General features: G+C 47.7%; 1 protein-coding gene across 3 annotated transcripts in view; it reads left to right on the forward strand.

Moving 5' to 3' along the window:
* SPEF2 (sperm flagellar 2) overlaps nt 1-20,338 on the forward strand; it is an 853,267-nt gene that overhangs the window by 664,281 nt on the left and 168,648 nt on the right. For all 3 annotated transcript variants that reach the window (XM_063960786.1, XM_063960790.1, XM_063960798.1), the window contains 2 exons: nt 14,223-14,380; nt 16,631-16,807. In XM_063960786.1, the coding sequence (XP_063816856.1) occupies nt 14,223-14,380; nt 16,631-16,807 (335 nt within the window). The remainder of the gene's footprint in view (nt 1-14,222; nt 14,381-16,630; nt 16,808-20,338) is intronic.

The following is a 20,338-nucleotide window of genomic DNA, read 5'->3' on the forward strand; positions in this document are numbered from 1 at the left end:
ATAGTAATGCTTATTCCCATAAGTCTAATTTCCTTCTCTCTGTGTGTGCTCCATGGTAACTGTCTCGCTACACCACCACCGTTATAAGCTATCCATACATAGAATAAAAGGCAGACAGGGTGGAACACTGCAACACTGGTCCCCACAGGAACAGGAGAGGGCCCTTCACTGAGAAGACACCCAAGCTTCGCTCTTCTGAGGGAGAACCTGGGCCTTGACATGGTGACTTGATGTGGCTGAGAAGTAAACCACAGAAGGAACCTAAAGTTAACATATTCTATTAATAAAAGCACCCAATATATTCAAAATGGAACTTGAAATAAAAGGTAGAGTGTTTCCCTCTGTGATTCTGAAAGGGAACATACCCTCCAATACTTTGTATGAGTATATACAGAGATACTGAGTTTTTAATACAGTGTGATGAAGAAGATGAAAGAGTAGAAGATTAGGAATGTTATGAGACACTAGCAGAGCCGGCCATAGCTATAGGCAAACTAGGCAATTGCCTAGGGCATTTGATATGCCCAGGGGCATCAGCAGCTTCTGCTGATTAAAATGATATGCGGCATGCCTATATTCTGTGTGTAGCATTTCATATGCAGATACAGCCACAGTCTCACACAGCATATAGGCATGCTGTATATCATTTTAATCAGCAGAAGCTGCTTGTGCATCCTAGCCACATAACAATGCAAATAAGATGCCTTTTCATTAAAAAATTTGCCCGACGTTAGCACTGAGGCAAGATTTATGAGAACACATCTGTATCCAAGCAGAGGCAGAGGTCACAGTTAGCGGCAGTGTGAGTGCTGTGTGCATGTGAGTGGGTTGGTTGTGCAGTAGTGTTCGGAATATGTGTAAGGAGCATTATGTGTGTCATGTAAAAATGCATTAATAATGTGCAACATATGTATAAGGGGCACTATGTGTGTCATTATGTGTATAAGGGCATTAATAATGTGTGGCATACAGTATGTGTAACAGGGTACTACTGTATGTGTCATTATGTGTATAGGGGCACTAACAATGTGCAGCAAATGTGTAGGGGGCACTATGTGTGTCATTGTGTGTATTAGGGCATTAATAATGTGCGGCATATGTGTAAGGGACATTATGTGTAAAAGGGCATTAATAAAGGTTGTCATAATGTGTAAGCACATTATGTTTAGAAGGACATTAATAATGTGTCTCATATGTGTTAGGGGCCTTACTGTGTGGAATTATGTGTTTAAGGTGCTTTTCTATGTGGTGTTGCGTATAGAAAGGGCACTACTGTGTCGTCTAATGTGAATAAAGAGCAATAGGGTGTAGTGTAATGTGAATAAGGAGCAATTCAGTGTGATGTAATGTGAATAAGGGGCTCTACTGTGAGGAGTAACGTTTATAAGGTAAAGTGATACTACTGTGGGGTGTAATATGAATTATGGAAACTATCGCATGATCAAATGTGAATAAAGTGCAGTACTGTGTGGCGTATTTGGAATTGGGGTTACTATTGTGTGGCCATGCCCCTTGCCAGCAAAAACACACCCCTTTTTGGGCTGTGCGCCAAATGTGCGAACTGTTCCTATTTAAAATATAGGGGGTACAAACACCAAAATAAGGACTGCTATGGGTGAGGGGTGATAGTGCTGGGAAAGAGGTGCAAGGTCAGAGGCGGAACTAGTGGTGGTGCTAGGGGGCACCAGCCAAAATCTTGCCTAGGGCATCATATTGGTTAGGGCCGGCTCTGGACACTAGTTTACTGTATGAGCAATACTTTAATATTTACTTGGAAAATGCTAAAGCACCAATGGCCGCCAGTATCACAGATGGCTTCGGTTCTTTAAATGAGGCCTCCGTTCAGTCCCATTGGATTGGATTGTAGGGATCTGTGTATGGTGTGTGATATAATGGTGGGTGCTTATAGATTATGATGATTCTCGCAGCTGTAAAAATATATTTCTCTAACGTCCTAAGTGGATGCTGGGGACTCCGTAAGGACCATGGGGAATAGCGGCTCCGCAGGAGACTGGGCACAAAAGTAAAGCTTTAGAACTACCTGGTGTGCACTGGCTCCTCCCCCTATGACCCTCTTCCAAGCCTCAGTTAGATTTTTGTGCCCGAACGAGAATGGTGCACACTAGGTGGCTCTCCTGAGCTGCTTAGTGAAAAGTTTAGTTTTAGGTTTTTTATTTTCAGTGAGACCTGCTGGCAACAGGCTCACTGCATCGAGGGACTAAGGGGAGAAGAAGCGAACTCACCTGCGTGCAGAGTGGATTGGGCTTCTTAGGCTACTGGACATTAGCTCCAGAGGGACGATCACAGGCCCAGCCATGGATGGGTCCCAGAGCCGCGCCGCCGGCCCCCTTACAGAGCCAGAAGACAGAAGAGGTCCGGAAAATCGGCGGCAGAAGACGTCCTGTCTTCAACAAGGTAGCGCACAGCACTGCAGCTGTGCGCCATTGCTCTCAGCACACTTCACACTCCGGTCACTGAGGGTGCAGGGCGCTGGGGGGGGGGCGCCCTGAGACGCAATAAAAACACCTTGGATGGCAAAAAATGCATCACATAGAGCTCCTGGGCTATATGGATGAATTTAACCCCTGCCAGAATACATAGAAAAACGGGAGATAAGGCCGCCGATAAGGGGGCGGAGCCTATCTCCTCAGCACACTGGCGCCATTTTCCCTCACAGCTCCGTTGGAGGGAAGCTCCCTGGCTCTCCCCTGCAGTCACTACACTACAGAAAGGGTTAAAAAAGAGAAGGGGGGCACTAATTACGCGCAGTATTAAAGATACAGCAGCTATAAGGGGAAAAACACTTATATAAGGTTATCCCTGTATATATATAGCGCTCTGGTGTGTGCTGGCAAACTCTCCCTCTGTCTCCCCAAAGGGCTAGTGGGGTCCTGTCTTCTATCAGAGCATTCCCTGTGTGTGTGCTGTATGTCGGTACGTTTGTGTCGACATGTATGAGGAGAAAAATGATGTGGAGACGGAGCAGATTGCCTGTAATAGTGATGTCACCCCCTAGGGGGTCGACACCTGAGTGGATGAACTGTTGGAAGGAATTACGTAACAGTGTCAGCTCTGTATAAAAGACAGTGGTTGACATGAGACAGCCGGCTACTCAGCTTGTGCCTGTCCAGACGTCTCATAGGCCGTCAGGGGCTCTAAAGCGCCCGTTACCTCAGATGGCAGATATAGACGCCGACACGGATACTGACTCCAGTGTCGACGGTGAAGAGACAAATGTGACTTCCAGTAGGGCCACACGTTACATGATTGAGGCAATGAAAAATGTTTTACACATTTCTGATAATACGAGTACCACCAAAAAGGGGTATTATGTTCGGTGAGGAAAAACTACCTGTAGTTTTCCTGAATCTGAGAAATTAAATGAGGTGTGTGATGATGCGTGGTTTTCCCCCGATAACAACTGATAATTTCTAAAATGTTATTGGCATTATATCCTTTCCCGCCAGAGGTTAGGGTGCGTTGGGAAACACCCCCTAGGGTGGATAAAGCGCTCACACGCTTGTAAGAACAAGGGCTCTACCCTCTCCTGAGATGGCCGCCCTTAAGGATCCTGCTGATAGAAAGCAGGAGGGCATCCTAAAAGGTATTTACACACATACTGGTGTTATACTGCGACCAGCAATCGCCTCAGCCTGGATGTGCAGTGCTGGGTTGGCGTGGTCGGATTCCCTGACTGAAAATATTGATACCCTAGATAGGGTCAGTATATTATTGCCTATAGAGCATTTAAAAGATGCATTTCTATATATGCGTGATGCACAGCGGAATATTTGCCGACTGGCATCAAGTCTAAGTGCGGTGTCCATTTCTACCAGTAGAGGGTTATGGACACGACAGTGGTCAGGTGATGCGGATTCCAAACGGCATTTGGAAGTATTGCCTTATTAAGGGGAGGAGTTATTTGGGGTCGGTCTTTCAGACCTGGTGGCCACGGCAACAGCTGGGAAATCCACGTTTGTACCCCAGGTCGCCTCTCAACATGAGAAGACGCCGTATTATCAGGCGCAGTCTTTTCGTGGGCAAGCGGGAAAAAGGTTCCTCATTTCTGCCCCGTGACAGAGGGAGAGGAAAAAGGCTGCAGAAATCAGCCAGTTCCCAGGAACAGAAACCCTCTCCCGCCTCTGCCAAGCCCTCAGTATGACGCTGGGGCTTTACAAGCAGAATCAGGCAGGGTGGGGGCCCGTCTCAATGAATTTCAGCGCGCAGTGGGCTCACTCGCAAGTAGACCCCTGGATCCTTCAGGTGATATCTCAGGGGTACAAATTGGAATTCGCCGTTTTCCTAAAGTCGGCTTTACCGATGTCTCCTTCTGACAGGGAGACAGTTTTGGAAGCCATTCACAAGCTGTATTCCCAGCAGGTGATAATCAAGGTACCCCTCCTGCAACAGGGAACGGGGTATTATTCCACACTGTTGTGGTACCGAAGCCGGACGGCTCGGTGAGACCGATTCTAAATCTAAAATCTTTGAACACTTACATACAGAGGTTCAAATTCAAGATTGAGTCACTCAGAGCAGTGATTGCGAACCTGGAAGAAGAGGACTACATGATGTCTCGGTACATCAAGGATGCTTACCTTCATGTCCCAATTTACCCTTCTCACCAAGGGTACCTCAGGTTTATGGTACAGAACTGTCACTATCAGTTTCAGACGCTGCCGTATGGATGGTCCACGGCACCCCGGGTCTTTACCAAGGTAATGGCCGAAATGATGATACTCCTTCAAAGGAAGGGAATTTTAGTTATCCCTTACTTGGACGATTCCCTGATAAGGGTAAGATCCAGGGAACAGTTGGAGGTCGGTGTAGCACTATCTCAGGTAGTGTTGCGGCAGCACGATTGGATTCTCAATATTCCAAAATCGCAGCTAATTCCGACGACTCGTCTTCTGTTCTTAGGGATGATCCTGGACACAGTTCAGAAAAAGGTGTTTCTCCCGGAGGAGAAAGTCAGGGAGTTATCCGAGCTAGTCGGGAACCTCCTATAACCGAGCCAAGTCTCAGTACATCAATGAGATGGTTCTGGAAAAAAATAAAAATAAAATAAATGGTGGCTTCCTATGAAGCAATCCCATGCGGCAGATTCCACGCAAGAACTTTCCAGTGGGACCTGCTGGACAAATGGTCTGGGTCGCATCTTCAGATGCATCAGCGGATAACCCTGTCACCAAGCACAAGGGTGTCTCTCCTGTGGTGGTTGCAGAGTGCTCATCTTCTAGAGGGCCGCACATTCAGGACTGGGTCCTGGTGACCACGGATGCCAGCCTGCGAGGCTGGGGAGCAGTCACACAGGGAAGGAATTTCCAGAGCTTATGGTCAAGCCTGGAGACATCACTTCACATAAATATCCTGAAGCTAAGGGCCATTTACAATGCTCTAAGCTCAGCAAGACCTCTGCTTCAAGGTCACCCGGAGTTGATCCATTCGGACAACATCACGGCAGTCACCCACGTAAACAGACAGGGTGACACAAGAAGCAGAAGGGCAATGGCAGAAGCTGCAAGGATTCTTCGCTGGGCGGAAAATCATGTGATAGCACTGTCAGCAGTATTCATTCCGGGAGTGGACAACTGGGAAGCAGACTTCCTCAGCAGACACGACCTCCACCCGGGAGAGTGGGGACTTCACCCAGAAGTCTTCCACATGTTTATAAAACTCGACAAGTATTGCGCTAGGTCAAGGGACCCTCAGGCAATAGCTGTAGACGCTCTGGTAACACAGTGGGTGTACCAGTCAGTGTATGTGTTCCCTCCTCTGCCTCTCATAACCAAGGTACTGAGAATTATAAGATGGAGAGGAGTAAGCACGATATTTGTGGCTCTGGATTGGCCAAGAAGGACTTGGTAACCGGAACTTCAAGAGATGCTCACGGAGGATCCGTGGCCTCTACCTCTAAGAAGGGACCTGCTCCAGCAAGGACCCTGTCTGTTCCAAGACTTACCGCGGCTGCGTTTAACGGCAGGGCGGTTGAACGCCGGATCCTGTAGGAAAAAGGCATTCCGGATGAAGTCATCCCTATCCTGATCAAAGCCAGGAAAGATATAACCGCAAAACATTATCACCGCATTTGGCGAAAATATGTTGCGTGGTGCGAGGCCAGTAAGGCCCCGACGGAGGAATTTTCAACTAGGTCGATTCCTACATTTCCTGCAAACAGGAGTGTCTATGGGCCTGAAATGGGGGTCCATTAAGGTTCAAATTTCGGCCCTGTCTCTTTTCTTCCAAAAAGAACTAGCTTCAGTCCCTGAAGTTCAGACGTTTGTGAAAGGGGTACTGTATATACAGCCTCCTTTTGTGCCTCCAGTGGCACCTTGGGATCTAAATGTAGTTTTTGGGCTCCAAAAGTCACATTGGTTTGAACCACTTAAATATGTGGAGTTAAAATATCTCACATGGAAAGTGGTCATGCTGTTGGCCCTGGCCTGGGCCAGGTGCGTGTCAGAATTGGCGGCTTTATCCTGTAAAAGCCCTCATCTGATTTTCCATTCGGACAGGGCGGAATTGAGGACTTGTCCTCAGTTTCTCCCTAAGGTGGTTTTCAGCGTTTCACCTGAATCAACCTATTGTGGTGCCTGCGGCTACTAGGGACTTGGAGGACTCCAAGTTGCTAGACGTTGTCAGAGCCCTGGAAATATAGGTTTCCTGGACGGCTGGAGTCAGAAAATCTGACTCGTTGTTTATTCTGTATGCACCCAACAAGCTGGGTGCTCCTGCTTCTAAGCAGACTATTGCTCGTTGGATTTGTAGTACAATTCAGCTTGCACATTCTGTGGCAGGCCTGCCACAGCCAAAATCTGCAAAAGCCCATTCCACAAGGAAGGTGGGCTCATCTTGGGCGGCTGCCCGAGGGGTCTCGGCTTTACAACTTTGCCGAGCAGCTACTTGGTCAGGAGCAAATACGTTTGTAAAATTCTACAAATTTGATACCCTGGCTGAGGAGGACCGGGAGTTCTCTCATTTGGTGCTGCAGAGTCATCCGCACTCTCCCGCCCGTTTGGGAGCTTTGGTATAATCCCCATGGTCCTTACGGAGTCCCCAGCATCCACTTAGGACGTTAGAGAAAATAAGAATTTACTTACCGATAATTCTATTTCTCGTAGTCCGTAGTGGATGCTGGGCGCCCATCCCAAGTGCGGATTGTCTGCAATACTGGTACATAGTTATTGTTACCAAAAAATCGGGTTATTACTGTAGTGAGCCATCTTTTCTAGAGGCTCCTCTGTTATCATGCTGTTAACTGGGTTTAGATCACAAGTTATATGGTGTGATTGGTGTGGCTGGTATGAGTCTTACCCGGGATTCAAAATCCTTCCTTATTGTGTACGCTCGTCCGGGCACAGTATCCTAACTGAGGCTTGGAGGAGGGTCATAGGGGGAGGAGCCAGTGCACACCAGGTAGTTCTAAAGCTTTACTTTTGTGCCCAGTCTCCTGCGGAGCCGCTATTCCCCATGGTCCTTACGGAGTCCCCAGCATCCACTACGGACTACGAGAAATAGAATTATCGGTAAGTAAATTCTTATTTTCTCTGACGTCCTAGTGGATGCTGGGAACTCCGTAAGGACCATGGGGAATAGCGGCTCCGCAGGAGACTGGGCACAAAACTAAAAGCTTTAGGACTACCTGGTGTGCACTGGCTCCTCCCCCTATGACCCTCCTCCAAGCCTCAGTTAGATTTTTGTGCCCGAACGAGAAGGGTGCACACTAGGTGGCTCTCCTGAGCTGCTTAGTGAAAAAAGTTTAAGTATAGGTTTTTTATTTTCAGTGAGACCTGCTGGCAACAGGCTCACTGCATCGAGGGACTAAGGGGAGAAGAAGCGAACTCACCTCCAGGCTACTGGACATTAGCTCCAGAGGGACGATCACAGGCCCAGCCATGGATGGGTCCCAGAGCCGCGCCGCCGGCCCCCTTACAGAGCCAGAAGACAGAAGAGGTCCGGGAAATCGGCGGCAGAAGACGTCCTGTCTTCAATAAGGTAGCGCACAGCACCGCAGCTGTGCGCCATTGCTCTCAGCACACTTCACACTCCGGTCACTGAGGGTGCAGGGCGCTGGGGGGGGCGCCCTGAGACGCAATAAAAACACCTTAGATGGCAAAAAATACATCACATATAGCTCCTGGGCTATATGGATGCATTTAACCCCTGCCAGTTTTTCCTTAAAAAAGGGGGAGAAAGGCCGCCGAGAAGGGGGCGGAGCCTATCTCCTCAGCACACAAGCGCCATTTTCCCTCACAGCTCAGCTGGAAGGACGTCTCCCTGACTCTCCCCTGCAGTCCTGCACTACAGAAACAGGGTAAAACAAGAGAGGGGGGGCACTAATTTGGCAGATTAATCAATACAGCAGCTATATAAGGGAAAAACACTTATATAAGGTTATCCCTGTATATATATAGCGCTCTGGTGTGTGCTGGCAAACTCTCCCTCTGTCTCCCCAAAGGGCTAGTGGGGTCCTGTCCTCTATCAGAGCATTCCCTGTGTGTGTGCTGTGTGTCGGTACGTTGTGTCGACATGTATGAGGAGGAAAATGGTATGGAGGCGGAGCAATTGCCTGTAATAGTGATGTCACCCCCTAGGGAGTCGACACCTGACTGGATGGTCTTATGGAAGGAATTACGTGATAGCGTCAGCACTTTACAAAAGACTGTTGACGACATGAGACAGCCGGAAAATCAGTTATTACCTGTCCAGGCATCTCAAACACCGTCAGGGGCTCTAAAGCGCCCGTTACCTCAGATGGTCGACACAGACCCAGACACGGACACTGACTCCAGTGTCGACGGTGAGGAAACAAACGTATTTTCCAGTAGGGCCACACGTTACATGATCACGGCAATGAAGGAGGTTTTGAACATTTCTGATACTACAAGTACCACAAAAAAGGGTATTATGTGGGGTGTGAAAAAACTACCCGTAGTTTTTCCTGAATCAGATGAATTAAATGAGGTGTGTGATGAAGCGTGGGTTTCCCCTGATAAAAAACTGCTAATTTCTAAAAAATTATTGGCATTATACCCTTTCCCGCCAGAGGTTAGGGCGCGTTGGGAAACACCCCCTAGGGTAGATAAGGCGCTCACACGCTTATCAAAACAAGTGGCGTTACCGTCTCCTGATACGGCCGCCCTCAAGGAGCCAGCTGATAGGAAGCTGGAAAATATCCTAAAAAGTATATACACACATACTGGTGTTATACTGCGACCAACAATCGCCTCAGCCTGGATGTGCAGTGCTGGGGTGGCTTGGTCGGATTCCCTGACTGAAAATATTGATACCCTGGACAGGGACAGTATATTATTGACTATAAAGCATTTAAAGGATGCATTTCTATATATGCGAGATGCACAGAGGGATATTTGCACTCTGGCATCAAGAGTAAGTGCGCTGTCCATTTCTGCCAGAAGAGGGTTATGGACGCGGCAGTGGTCAGGTGATGCGGATTCCAAACGGCATATGGAAGTATTGCCGTATAAAGGGGAGGAGTTATTTGGGGTCGGTCTATCGGACCTGGTGGCCACGGCAACGGCTGGGAAATCCACCTTTTTACCCCAGGTCACCTCTCAGCAGAAAAAGACACCGTCTTTTCAGGCTCAGTCCTTTCATCCCCATAAGGGCAAGCGGGCAAAAGGCCACTCATATCTGCCCAGGGGCAGAGGAAGGGGAAAAAGACTGCAGCAGGCAGCCTCTTCCCAGGAACAGAAGCCCTCCCCCGCTTCTGCCAAGTCCTCAGCATGACGCTGGGGCCTTACAAGCGGACTCAGGTACGGTGGGGGGTCGTCTCAAGAATTTCAGCGCGCAGTGGGCTCACTCGCAAGTGGACCCCTGGATCCTGCAGGTAGTATCTCAGGGGTACAAATTGGAATTCGAGACGTCTCCCCCTCGCCGGTTCCTGAAGTCTGCTTTACCAACGTCTCCCTCCGACAGGGAGGCGGTATTGGAAGCCATTCACAAGCTGTATTCCCAGCAGGTGATAATCAAGGTACCCCTCCTACAACAGGGAAAGGGGTATTATTCCACGCTGTTTGTGGTACCGAAGCCGGACGGCTCGGTGAGACCTATTTTAAATCTGAAATCCTTGAACACTTACATACAAAGGTTCAAATTCAAGATGGAGTCACTCAGAGCAGTGATAGCGAACCTGGAAGAAGGGGACTATATGGTGTCTCTGGACATCAATGATGCTTACCTCCATGTCCCAATTTGCCCTTCTCACCAAGGGTACCTCAGGTTTGTGGTACAGAACGGTCACTATCAGTTTCAGACGCTGCCGTTTGGATTGTCCACGGCACCCCGGGTCTTTACCAAGGTAATGGCCGAAATGATGATTCTTCTTCGAAGAAAAGGCGTCTTAATTATCCCTTACTTGGACGATCTCCTGATAAGGGCAAGGTCCAGGGAACAGTTAGAGGTCGGAGTAGCACTATCTCAAGTAGTACTACGACAGCACGGGTGGATTCTAAATATTCCAAAATCGCAGCTGATTCCGACGACACGTCTGCTGTTCCTAGGGATGATTCTGGACACAGTCCAGAAAAAGGTGTTTCTCCCGGAGGAGAAAGCCAGGGAGTTATCCGAGCTAGTCAGGAACCTCCTAAAACCAGGCCAAGTGTCAGTGCATCAATGCACAAGGGTCCTGGGAAAAATGGTGGCTTCTTACGAAGCGATTCCATTCGGCAGATTCCACGCAAGAACTTTTCAGTGGGATCTGCTGGACAAATGGTCCGGATCGCATCTTCAGATGCATCAGCGGATAACCCTGTCTCCAAGGACAAGGGTGTCTCTCCTGTGGTGGTTGCAGAGTGCTCATCTTCTAGAGGGCCGCAGATTCGGCATTCAGGACTGGGTCCTGGTGACCACGGATGCCAGCCTGAGAGGCTGGGGAGCAGTCACACAGGGAAGAAATTTCCAGGGCTTGTGGTCAAGCATGGAAACGTCATTTCACATAAATATCCTGGAACTAAGGGCCATTTACAATGCCCTAAGTCAAGCAAGGCCTCTGCTTCAGGGTCAGCCGGTGTTGATCCAGTCAGACAACATCACGGCAGTCGCCCACGTAAACAGACAGGGCGGCACAAGAAGCAGGAGGGCAATGGCAGAAGTTGCAAGGATTCTTCGCTGGGCGGAAAATCATGTGATAGCACTGTCAGCAGTGTTCATTCCGGGAGTGGACAACTGGGAAGCAGACTTCCTCAGCAGACACGACCTCCACCCGGGGGAGTGGGGACTTCACCCAGAAGTCTTCCACATGATTGTGAACCGTTGGGAAAAACCAAAGGTGGACATGATGGCGTCCCGCCTCAACAAAAAACTAGACAGATATTGCGCCAGGTCAAGGGACCCTCAGGCAATAGCGGTGGACGCTCTGGTAACACCGTGGGTGTACCAGTCAGTGTATGTGTTCCCTCCTCTGCCTCTCATACCCAAGGTACTGAGAATCATAAGAAGGAGAGGAGTAAGGACTATACTCGTGGCTCCGGATTGGCCAAGAAGGACTTGGTACCCGGAACTTCAAGAGATGCTCACGGAGGACCTGTGGCCTCTACCTCTAAGAAAGGACCTGCTCCAGCAGGGACCCTGTCTGTTCCAAAACTTACCGCGGCTGCGTTTGACGGCATGGCGGTTGAACGCCGGATCCTGAAGGAAAAAGGCATTCCGGATGAAGTCATCCCTACCCTGATCAAAGCCAGGAAGGATGTAACCGTGCAACATTATCACCGTATTTGGCGTAAATATGTTGCGTGGTGTGAGGCCAGGAAGGCCCCTACAGAGGAATTTCAACTGGGTCGTTTCCTGCATTTCCTGCAAACAGGACTGTCTATGGGCCTAAAATTAGGGTCCATTAAGGTTCAAATTTCGGCCCTGTCGATTTTCTTCCAGAAAGAACTGGCTTCAGTTCCTGAAGTTCAGACGTTTGTCAAGGGGGTACTGCATATACAGCCTCCTTTTGTGCCTCCAGTGGCACCTTGGGATCTCAATGTAGTTTTGGGGTTCCTAAACTCACATTGGTTTGAACCACTCACCACTGTGGACTTAAAATATCTCACATGGAAAGTGGTAATGCTGTTAGCCCTGGCTTCAGCCAGGCGTGTCTCAGAATTGGCGGCTTTATCCTATAAAAGCCCTTACCTAATTTTTCATACGGACAGGGCAGAATTGAGGACTCGTCCTCAATTTCTCCCTAAGGTGGTTTCAGCGTTTCACTTGAACCAGCCTATTGTGGTACCTGCGGCTACTAGGGACTTGGAGGACTCCAAGTTGCTGGACGTAGTCAGGGCCCTGAAAATATATGTTTCCAGGACGGCTGGAGTCAGAAAATCTGACTCGCTGTTTATCCTGTATCTACCCAACAAGCTGGGTGCTCCTGCTTCTAAGCAGACTATTGCTCGTTGGATTTGTAGTACAATTCAGCTTGCACATTCTGTGGCAGGCCTGCCACAGCCAAAATCTGTAAAAGCCCATTCCACAAGGAAAGTGGGCTCATCTTGGGCGGCTGCCCGAGGGGTCTCGGCTTTACAACTTTGCCGAGCAGCTACTTGGTCAGGGGCAAACACGTTTGCTAAATTCTACAAATTTGATACCCTGGCTGAGGAGGACCTGGAGTTCTCTCATTCGGTGCTGCAGAGTCATCCGCACTCTCCCGCCCGTTTGGGAGCTTTGGTATAATCCCCATGGTCCTTACGGAGTTCCCAGCATCCACTAGGACGTCAGAGAAAATAAGAATTTACTTACCGATAATTCTATTTCTCGTAGTCCGTAGTGAATGCTGGGCGCCCATCCCAAGTGCGGATTGTCTGCAATACTTGTACATAGTTATTGTTACAAAAATTGGGTTATTATTGTTGTGAGCCATCTTTTCAGAGGCTCCTCTGTTATCATGCTGTTAACTGGATTCAGATCACAGGTTGTACGGTGTGATTGGTGTGGCTGGTATGAGTCTTACCCGGGATTCAAAATCCTTCCTTATTGTGTACGCTCGTCCGGGCACAGTATCCTAACTGAGGCTTGGAGGAGGGTCATAGGGGGAGGAGCCAGTGCACACCAGGTAGTCCTAAAGCTTTTACTTTTGTGCCCAGTCTCCTGCGGAGCCGCTATTCCCCATGGTCCTTACGGAGTTCCCAGCATCCACTACGGACTACGAGAAATAGAATTATCGGTAAGTAAATTCTTATTTTTCTAGTTAAAATGTGCCAGGTGGTGTCTTTTAGATGCTGGAGAAGTAGTATGGACTGGGTACTCCCCTATCTAGTAGTCCTGCCGGTTTTGAGGGACTTTTGGGATGGGGTGGTTTTGATCGCATGGTAAATTTTAGGCTCAGACGTTCCAGATGGTCCTGTCCTGGTCCTCGGCTATTGAATGTAACTACCATGCCTTTATCTGTCTACAAAAAAAATCACTCTTGAAATATCTTAACAGAGCATCTTAGTAAGTCTGGTGCGATGGAAGTCTACTTGCCCCAGAACCTTGTTGACTGGTTTCAGAGGTTAGAATCGTATTATATTATTAGGTATTCTGCTGATTAGTTCATGAACTACTTAGTGATATTGGCGCCTCATAGACCACGCACCTCATTTTGTGATCTGACACCTGTCTCTCTTAGTTATTTTAGGTCCTGGTGGATTATCTCTCCCTTTGCGGCCCAACCCGCTTGATTGCTTCGTTCTCTAGTTTCTTTATTTTTCCACTCATCTCATTATTCTTTTAATTATATATTGGGGTAAATTTACTAAGATAGGAATTCTATTTAAGATGGGATGTTGCCCGTAGCAACCAATCAGATTTCAGGTATTATCTTTTAGAAGGTGCTGTATAAATGAAAAGTAAAATCTGATTGGTTGCTATGGGCAACATCCCATCTTAAATAGAACTCCCATCTTAGTAAATTTACCCCATTGAGTTTTACATCTATTTCTGTTGAAATGCCAAATTCATATATGCATAGTGGTCTAATACTTGTATCCACACATCTTCTGGCTATTGCCCAATGACATTCCTGTCCCGCCATAATGTTTTGGACCTTCTACAGGTCTGTCTATACTCTATAGTGACCGCTCTTTGCAACTATTTTTGTTCTTGCTTATGTGTATTGGAAATCTATTGTCATGATATGTTGTTACTTTTTCTGCTGGTGGATTCAAAAGTTCAATAAAAAAAAAAAAAAAAAAAAAAAATAGCAAAAAAAAAATGTTTTCTTTTTTTTCTTTTTGTAGAATAACAGGTTTCCTCGACAGCTGGCACAAACTGGAGATGTGGTTTTCGGTGCAGCAGAATATTTTAGTGAAAGTAGATGGGGAAGTGGCGGAAGACATCTTGTGCAAGGAAATAGAACAAGTATTCTTAACTACTGTCTATAATAAGGAAAATAAAGGTATGATGTTAGATATATTACCATTATTTTATACAGAGTTTCAAGGCCGTAGAGGGCTTTTCCGGGGCCAGTAATGAAAGGGTGTGTGGCCTAATAACAGAGGTGTGGTGACACCTCTTTACAATAAATAAGTATAGATATTACCTTTCATGTTCCGCGAAACCACTCCGACCTGCACATGGGGGTACCAGGTTTTTAGAAGTGAGATGTTTCCCATAGCAACCAATCAGATTCTACTTTTCAGTTATCTAGAACCTTCTATAAGATAATAGCTAGAATCTGATTGGTTGCTATGGGCAAGATCTCTATTTTTAAAAACCCGCACTTTAGTAAGTGTACCCGCTAGTGTCTTTACACCATATGAGACGCCTGGTGCCGCTGAGATGCTCCGATATGAGCAGCATAGCAAACATTTCACTATATGCATCTTAGTTACATCGTAGCTGTCTACAAAACCACTCACAGTGTACCAGAGACGCTAGGTTGTGATTTTTGTTGCAAAGGAATTAGTACAACCCATGCACAGTTGTTGATTCGGGTGAGCGCTCATATTGGAACCTTTTGTACACAGATTTGTGACTCATTCACACACAGTGGTCAGTGGGCCTGATTCATGTTTGTAAGTAAAGCAAAAAAAAAAACCCAACAAGTCATTTTGTGTCTGGAACAAACCATGTTGTCCTGCAAGGGGAGCGAATACAGGGCCTAATTCAGCAATGACTGCTTTTGTGGAGCAGCTTTGCAAATGCAATCCTTAGGAATGCAAATGCAGGAGGCGGAGCATACAACCTCCTTCCTACGTTTGCGATCTCTAAACTGTGATGAGATCGCAGTGGTGGATGAACTGCTAACAAATTTGCTGCTGCGATCAACTCTGAATTAGGCCCATTGTTCGTGATGTTCATCTGCGACTGCAGGCTTAGCCCCGTGTCAAGCAACCGGCCGCCCCTGTCCCTTCTCCCGAATGCCTCTGCCTGTCAATCAGGCTGAGTCTTTCGCATACTTACAGTTTGATCGCAGGACTCGTTCTACACATGTGCAGAACGGCAGGTTCACAATTATCGGGAAACTGTGGGTATAAGCGATCCAACCTGAATCATGTCCACATTTATGTGATTTCTGTGCAGTGTAAATATTGGCTGTTTTTGCATGCAGTACACAAATGTCAGACAGCTTTATGTTTACACTGCAATTTAGATTTCAGCTTGAACACACCCCACCCAAATTTAAAGGTGGGTACACACTGATAGATATATCTGCAGATCAATTGATCTGCAGATATATCTATGGACGGATCGAGCAGTGTGTTGAGCATACACACTGCCTGATCCGTCGGGGACTGATGTCATGAACTGGGCGGCCGTGCACACGCGCCCGCCCAGTTCAGCTGTCAATCACCGGCCGCCGCAGCATGTGTACGGGCGGGCGGCTGTTCGCCCGTACACACACAGCGATGCGCCGATATATCGGTAGATATATTGGCCAACGGCTGTGCTGCTGGGCCGTCGCGATATGTCTGTGAACGCCAGAACCACGATATATCGGTCGTTCAATAGAACGGCCGATATGTCGGCCAGTGTGTACCCACCTTTACTCTCTCTGTACATGTTACATCTGCCCCACCTGCAGTGCAGCATGGGTTTGCCCAGTTGCTTTCTGTTTTACTTTACTTACAAACATGAATCAGGCCCAGTGTATGTTACTAATGTCATTTTGGCGCTTCAAGCCGTTTTTAGCCGTGCAAATAAGATGCAACATTAGAAAAAAAGGACACTAGCCTTGGCTAAGTCACTTGCCAAAAGGGGCTATCTGGCATACCTAGAGCAACAGACACATCTGTACAGTAAAGCATAATATCTCATGTAATTCAAACCAACTTTCCTTACCTGTACAGTATTGTCAGTAACTGTTTTGACCCATACGAGAAAAATAAAGACACTTTGTCATCAATGTGATCTATGTGCCCAACTTTTTTTTAAGAGCATCTATAGGTTTGGGGCTCCCCAGTGTATCCTTTACCAACTTTAGGGAGAGTCTTTCTCATTGTTTAAATAATTTTGTTACATAGTGCCACATGTATTATGTATTGTGTTTGTTTTAAGCATGGTCAATCCAACCGTTCTATGCAAGTGTCCTGACTGAGCCATGATTTATAAATGTGTTTTATTAAATTCAAGTACGTCATTTAATAAGATTGGGAAAGCCATTAGCATTTGTCAGAGTAATGGAATTATTGCATTCAATACACAGGTAAAGAGACTGAGAAGAAAGAGGAGATACCACCACCGCCACCAGTCATACCCTCACCTCCACCTCCCGCTCCTTCTCCTCCTCCTCCTCCAGACTCCACCAAGGACCTTCAACGGCCACCTCAGGACAAACAGGCGTCTGCAAAAAAAGGAAGGAAACAGTCCCAATCGCCCAAAGGTTTTGTCCCTTCTGTTTCTTCCTAATTGAGGATTTGCTTCTGAAAATGTCATGTTATTCTATATTGCACATCTGCTCAGTTCCACCCCTGCTGTATTTTTAAAGGTCAATCTCAGCATCTGGTCATATTCTGTTTGCTATGTTCTATAAGAGTGTTTGAATGGGAGTATTACAATTGCAATAGAACACAGCTGGCCTTCCGCTCCATACTGCACTGTACTTGTTAATCCGTCAAGAAAGCCGTCTCCAGACTTATACAGCCCTCTTGTCCCTCATACTGTATCTGCTGCCGTTCCATGCGTTTGCTCTTTATATCCTCCCAAATGACATTCAGAGATTTCTCACCTTGTCAGCAAAGTCTGTCATCACTCTGCTGTTCCTTACATTACTGAGCTGACCTTGTAGTAGACTCCTGCTCTCCAAAGATGACCACCATCTCTCTTCATCTCTTGTTGCTTCTCATTACCAAGACTTCCTCCGTGCTTCACCGCTTTCATGGAACTGCCTACATCACCCTTCAGAATCTCCTAAATTCCCATTTCTGTGTCCTTGACTCCTTCTCATAGTAATCTCTAATCTTTGCTGGACCAGTTAAATCATACTAACTTGAAGGAAGCAAAATCATTACCCACATTCCCCAAATCTTGTATATAAAATGTTTGGTCTACCATTTTAGATTGTAAGCTCTTACGAGCAGAACATTCTCTGCCTTTTGCTGTAATTATAAGTCCATTTGTATTGTTATGCCAGTGTTTGTCACCTCGGCACTTTCTGAATAAATACTTTTGCGTAGCGCAGACACTGGGGCGTGGATGCTTAGCCATATTTGCATCCAATAGGAGAAGCCCTGGCATTTTCCTCCTCCTCCTCCGTCTACCCATTCTCCACCTTTGCTGTTTTCACATTAACAGGGGACTGTACCTGGCTCTGTCTGCACTTGTTACATGCACTTTGGGCCTGATTTAGATTTGTAACTAAAGCAAAAAAATGCAATTAACTTTGTGTCTTAAATGAACCATGAGGGGGGATTCAGACCTGATCGCTGCTGGGCATTTTCGCACCGCAATGCGCACACGCGTCGGACAACAACAAAGGGCACAGCCGGTCAGCGACAGGATGGTGCAAGAACTCCGATCGCACGGGTGTTTGCAAGGTGATTGACAGGAAGAGGCCGTTTGTGGGTGGCACCTGACCGTTTACAGGGAGTGTCCGGAAAAATGCAGGCGTGTACAAGCGTTTTCAGGGAGTGTGTCTGACGTCAGCTCCGGTCCCGATCAGCCTGATTCTATCGCACTGTAGGAGTAAGTCCTGGGCTGTGCAGAGACTGCACACAGTGGACACCCCACCCAAATCTAACTCTCTCTACCCCACCTGCAGTGCCCAGTTGCTTGCTTTTTTGTTTTGATTGCAAATCAGAATTAGACCCTTTATCACTAATAGGCTACATTGTTACATGTGCCTCCCGTCTGTAAACTCTGGCAACCTGTCCAATTTTATAGAAGAAAGAAACTTATAATACACAATTGCACTCATATATTTGCAGCTAAAGATTATAGTGAATGAAGATCTGGTTGGTCCTCATAGGGGCAAATGTAACAAACAAGCCTCGCTTCTCGGCATGTTTAAGCAGGAAATGTAAAAAGGCAATACTGCTCAAAGCAGCTTTGATTGGTATTGCTGATTTAATTTTCCTGCTTAAACATTCCGAGAAGCAGCTGAGTAAATTACTCCTAAGAGTTTAAATGGACAGCATCAGCAGCGGAAGGAGAGGGCTATGGGTGCAGTATGGAAGGTCTACTACATACTCAGATGTGGCTATTGCATTATATTGTTGTGTCACCAGGGCCGCCATCAGGGGGGTACTGGGGGCACAGCTGTTCCGGGCCCGGCCTCTCTGGCAGCCACCTACTCGCCGCCGTTCCGCTGTTGTCCCCGCTGTTCTGCCGCTGTCCTCCGACCCTCCAGCAGCTCTGTATTAAAAACGTCCATCCCAAAATAGCCGCCGCCACAGAGAAATTATTCAAGATACTAGAGGAGCTATCTAGTACCTTTAATAACGGTCTCCTCTGAGGTGGCGGCCATTTTGGAAGGGACGTTTTCAATACAGTGCTGCAGGAGAACAGCAGTAGAACAGCGGGGACGGAGGCGGGCTGGCAGCGGCATGAGCATCCTGGGCCCTCTCGACAGCGGCAGCAATGGGGGAGGGAAGGAAGGAATCCCCTGACAACGAGCAGAACCCCTGCCCAGATAACTACCAGGTACCAATTATTTTGTGGCCATAATATGGTGTTAGGGGCATTACTGTGTGGGTCATAATATGGTGACTAAGGTCTTCTTCAGCGCCCAGAGCAAGAGGGCAAGATGAAGAATGACACAACCCCGCTGCACTGCACACACACACACACACACACACACACACACACACACACACACACACACACACACACACACACACACACACACACACACAAATGGGCGTGGCCATATGCAAGAAGGGTGTCAACATGGGGTTTCAACATGATATGCCACCTGTTTCTCGTCACTCTGAGAACATACCTTTATGTGCATCTGCCCCCTGCGTCTCTCAGCCACACCATCATCTAAACCTGCGTCTCTCAGCCGCACTATCATTTCCTCCCTGCGTCTCCCAGCCACTCCATCATCTCCCCCTGCGTCTCTCAGCCACACCATCATCTCCCCCCACGTCATCTCTCAGCACACTATCATTTCCTCCCTGCGTCTTCCAGCCACTCCATCATCTCCCCCTGCGTCTCTCAGCCACACCATCATCTCCCCCCGCATCATCTCTCAGCACACTATCATTTCCTCCCTGCGTCTCTCAGCCACATCATAATCTCCACCCTGCTTCATCTCTCAAAACACTATCATTTTCTCCATGCATCTCTCAGCTACTCCATCATCTCCCACTGCGTCCTCTATCAGCGTGTTATCCGGGCTACCATTAATGGTAGACCTTTTTAGTTTAGATCTAATAATCCACACCCTCTCAGCACACCATCATTTCTTCCCTGAGTCATCTGTCAGCACACCATCGCCTCCCCCTGCGTCATCTCTCAGCAGACCATCACTTTCCGCCCTGCGCTGCCTCTCAGCACACCATCACTTTCCCCCCTGCATCATCTCTCAGCACACCATCACCTCCCCCTTTGTCGTCTTTCGGCACAGCGTCGCTTCCCCCTCGTCTTCTCTCACCACACAGTCACCTCCCTCTGCATCGTCTCTCAGCACACCATCACCTGCCCATGCATCGTCTCTCAGCACACCATCACCTCCCCCTGCATCATCTCTCAGCACACCATCACCTCCCCCTGCATCGTCTCTCAGCACACCATCACCTCCCCCTGCATCGTCTCTCAGCACACCGTCAATTCCCTCTGCATCATCTCTCAGCACACCATCACCTCCCTCTGTGTCTTCTCTCAGCACACCATCATCTCCCCTGCATCTCTCAGCACACCATCACCTCCCCCTGCATCATCTCTCAGCACACCATCACCTCCCTCTGTGTCT

This window comes from Pseudophryne corroboree, chromosome 1 (genome assembly GCF_028390025.1).
Source record: "Pseudophryne corroboree isolate aPseCor3 chromosome 1, aPseCor3.hap2, whole genome shotgun sequence".
NCBI lineage: Eukaryota > Metazoa > Chordata > Amphibia > Anura > Myobatrachidae > Pseudophryne > Pseudophryne corroboree.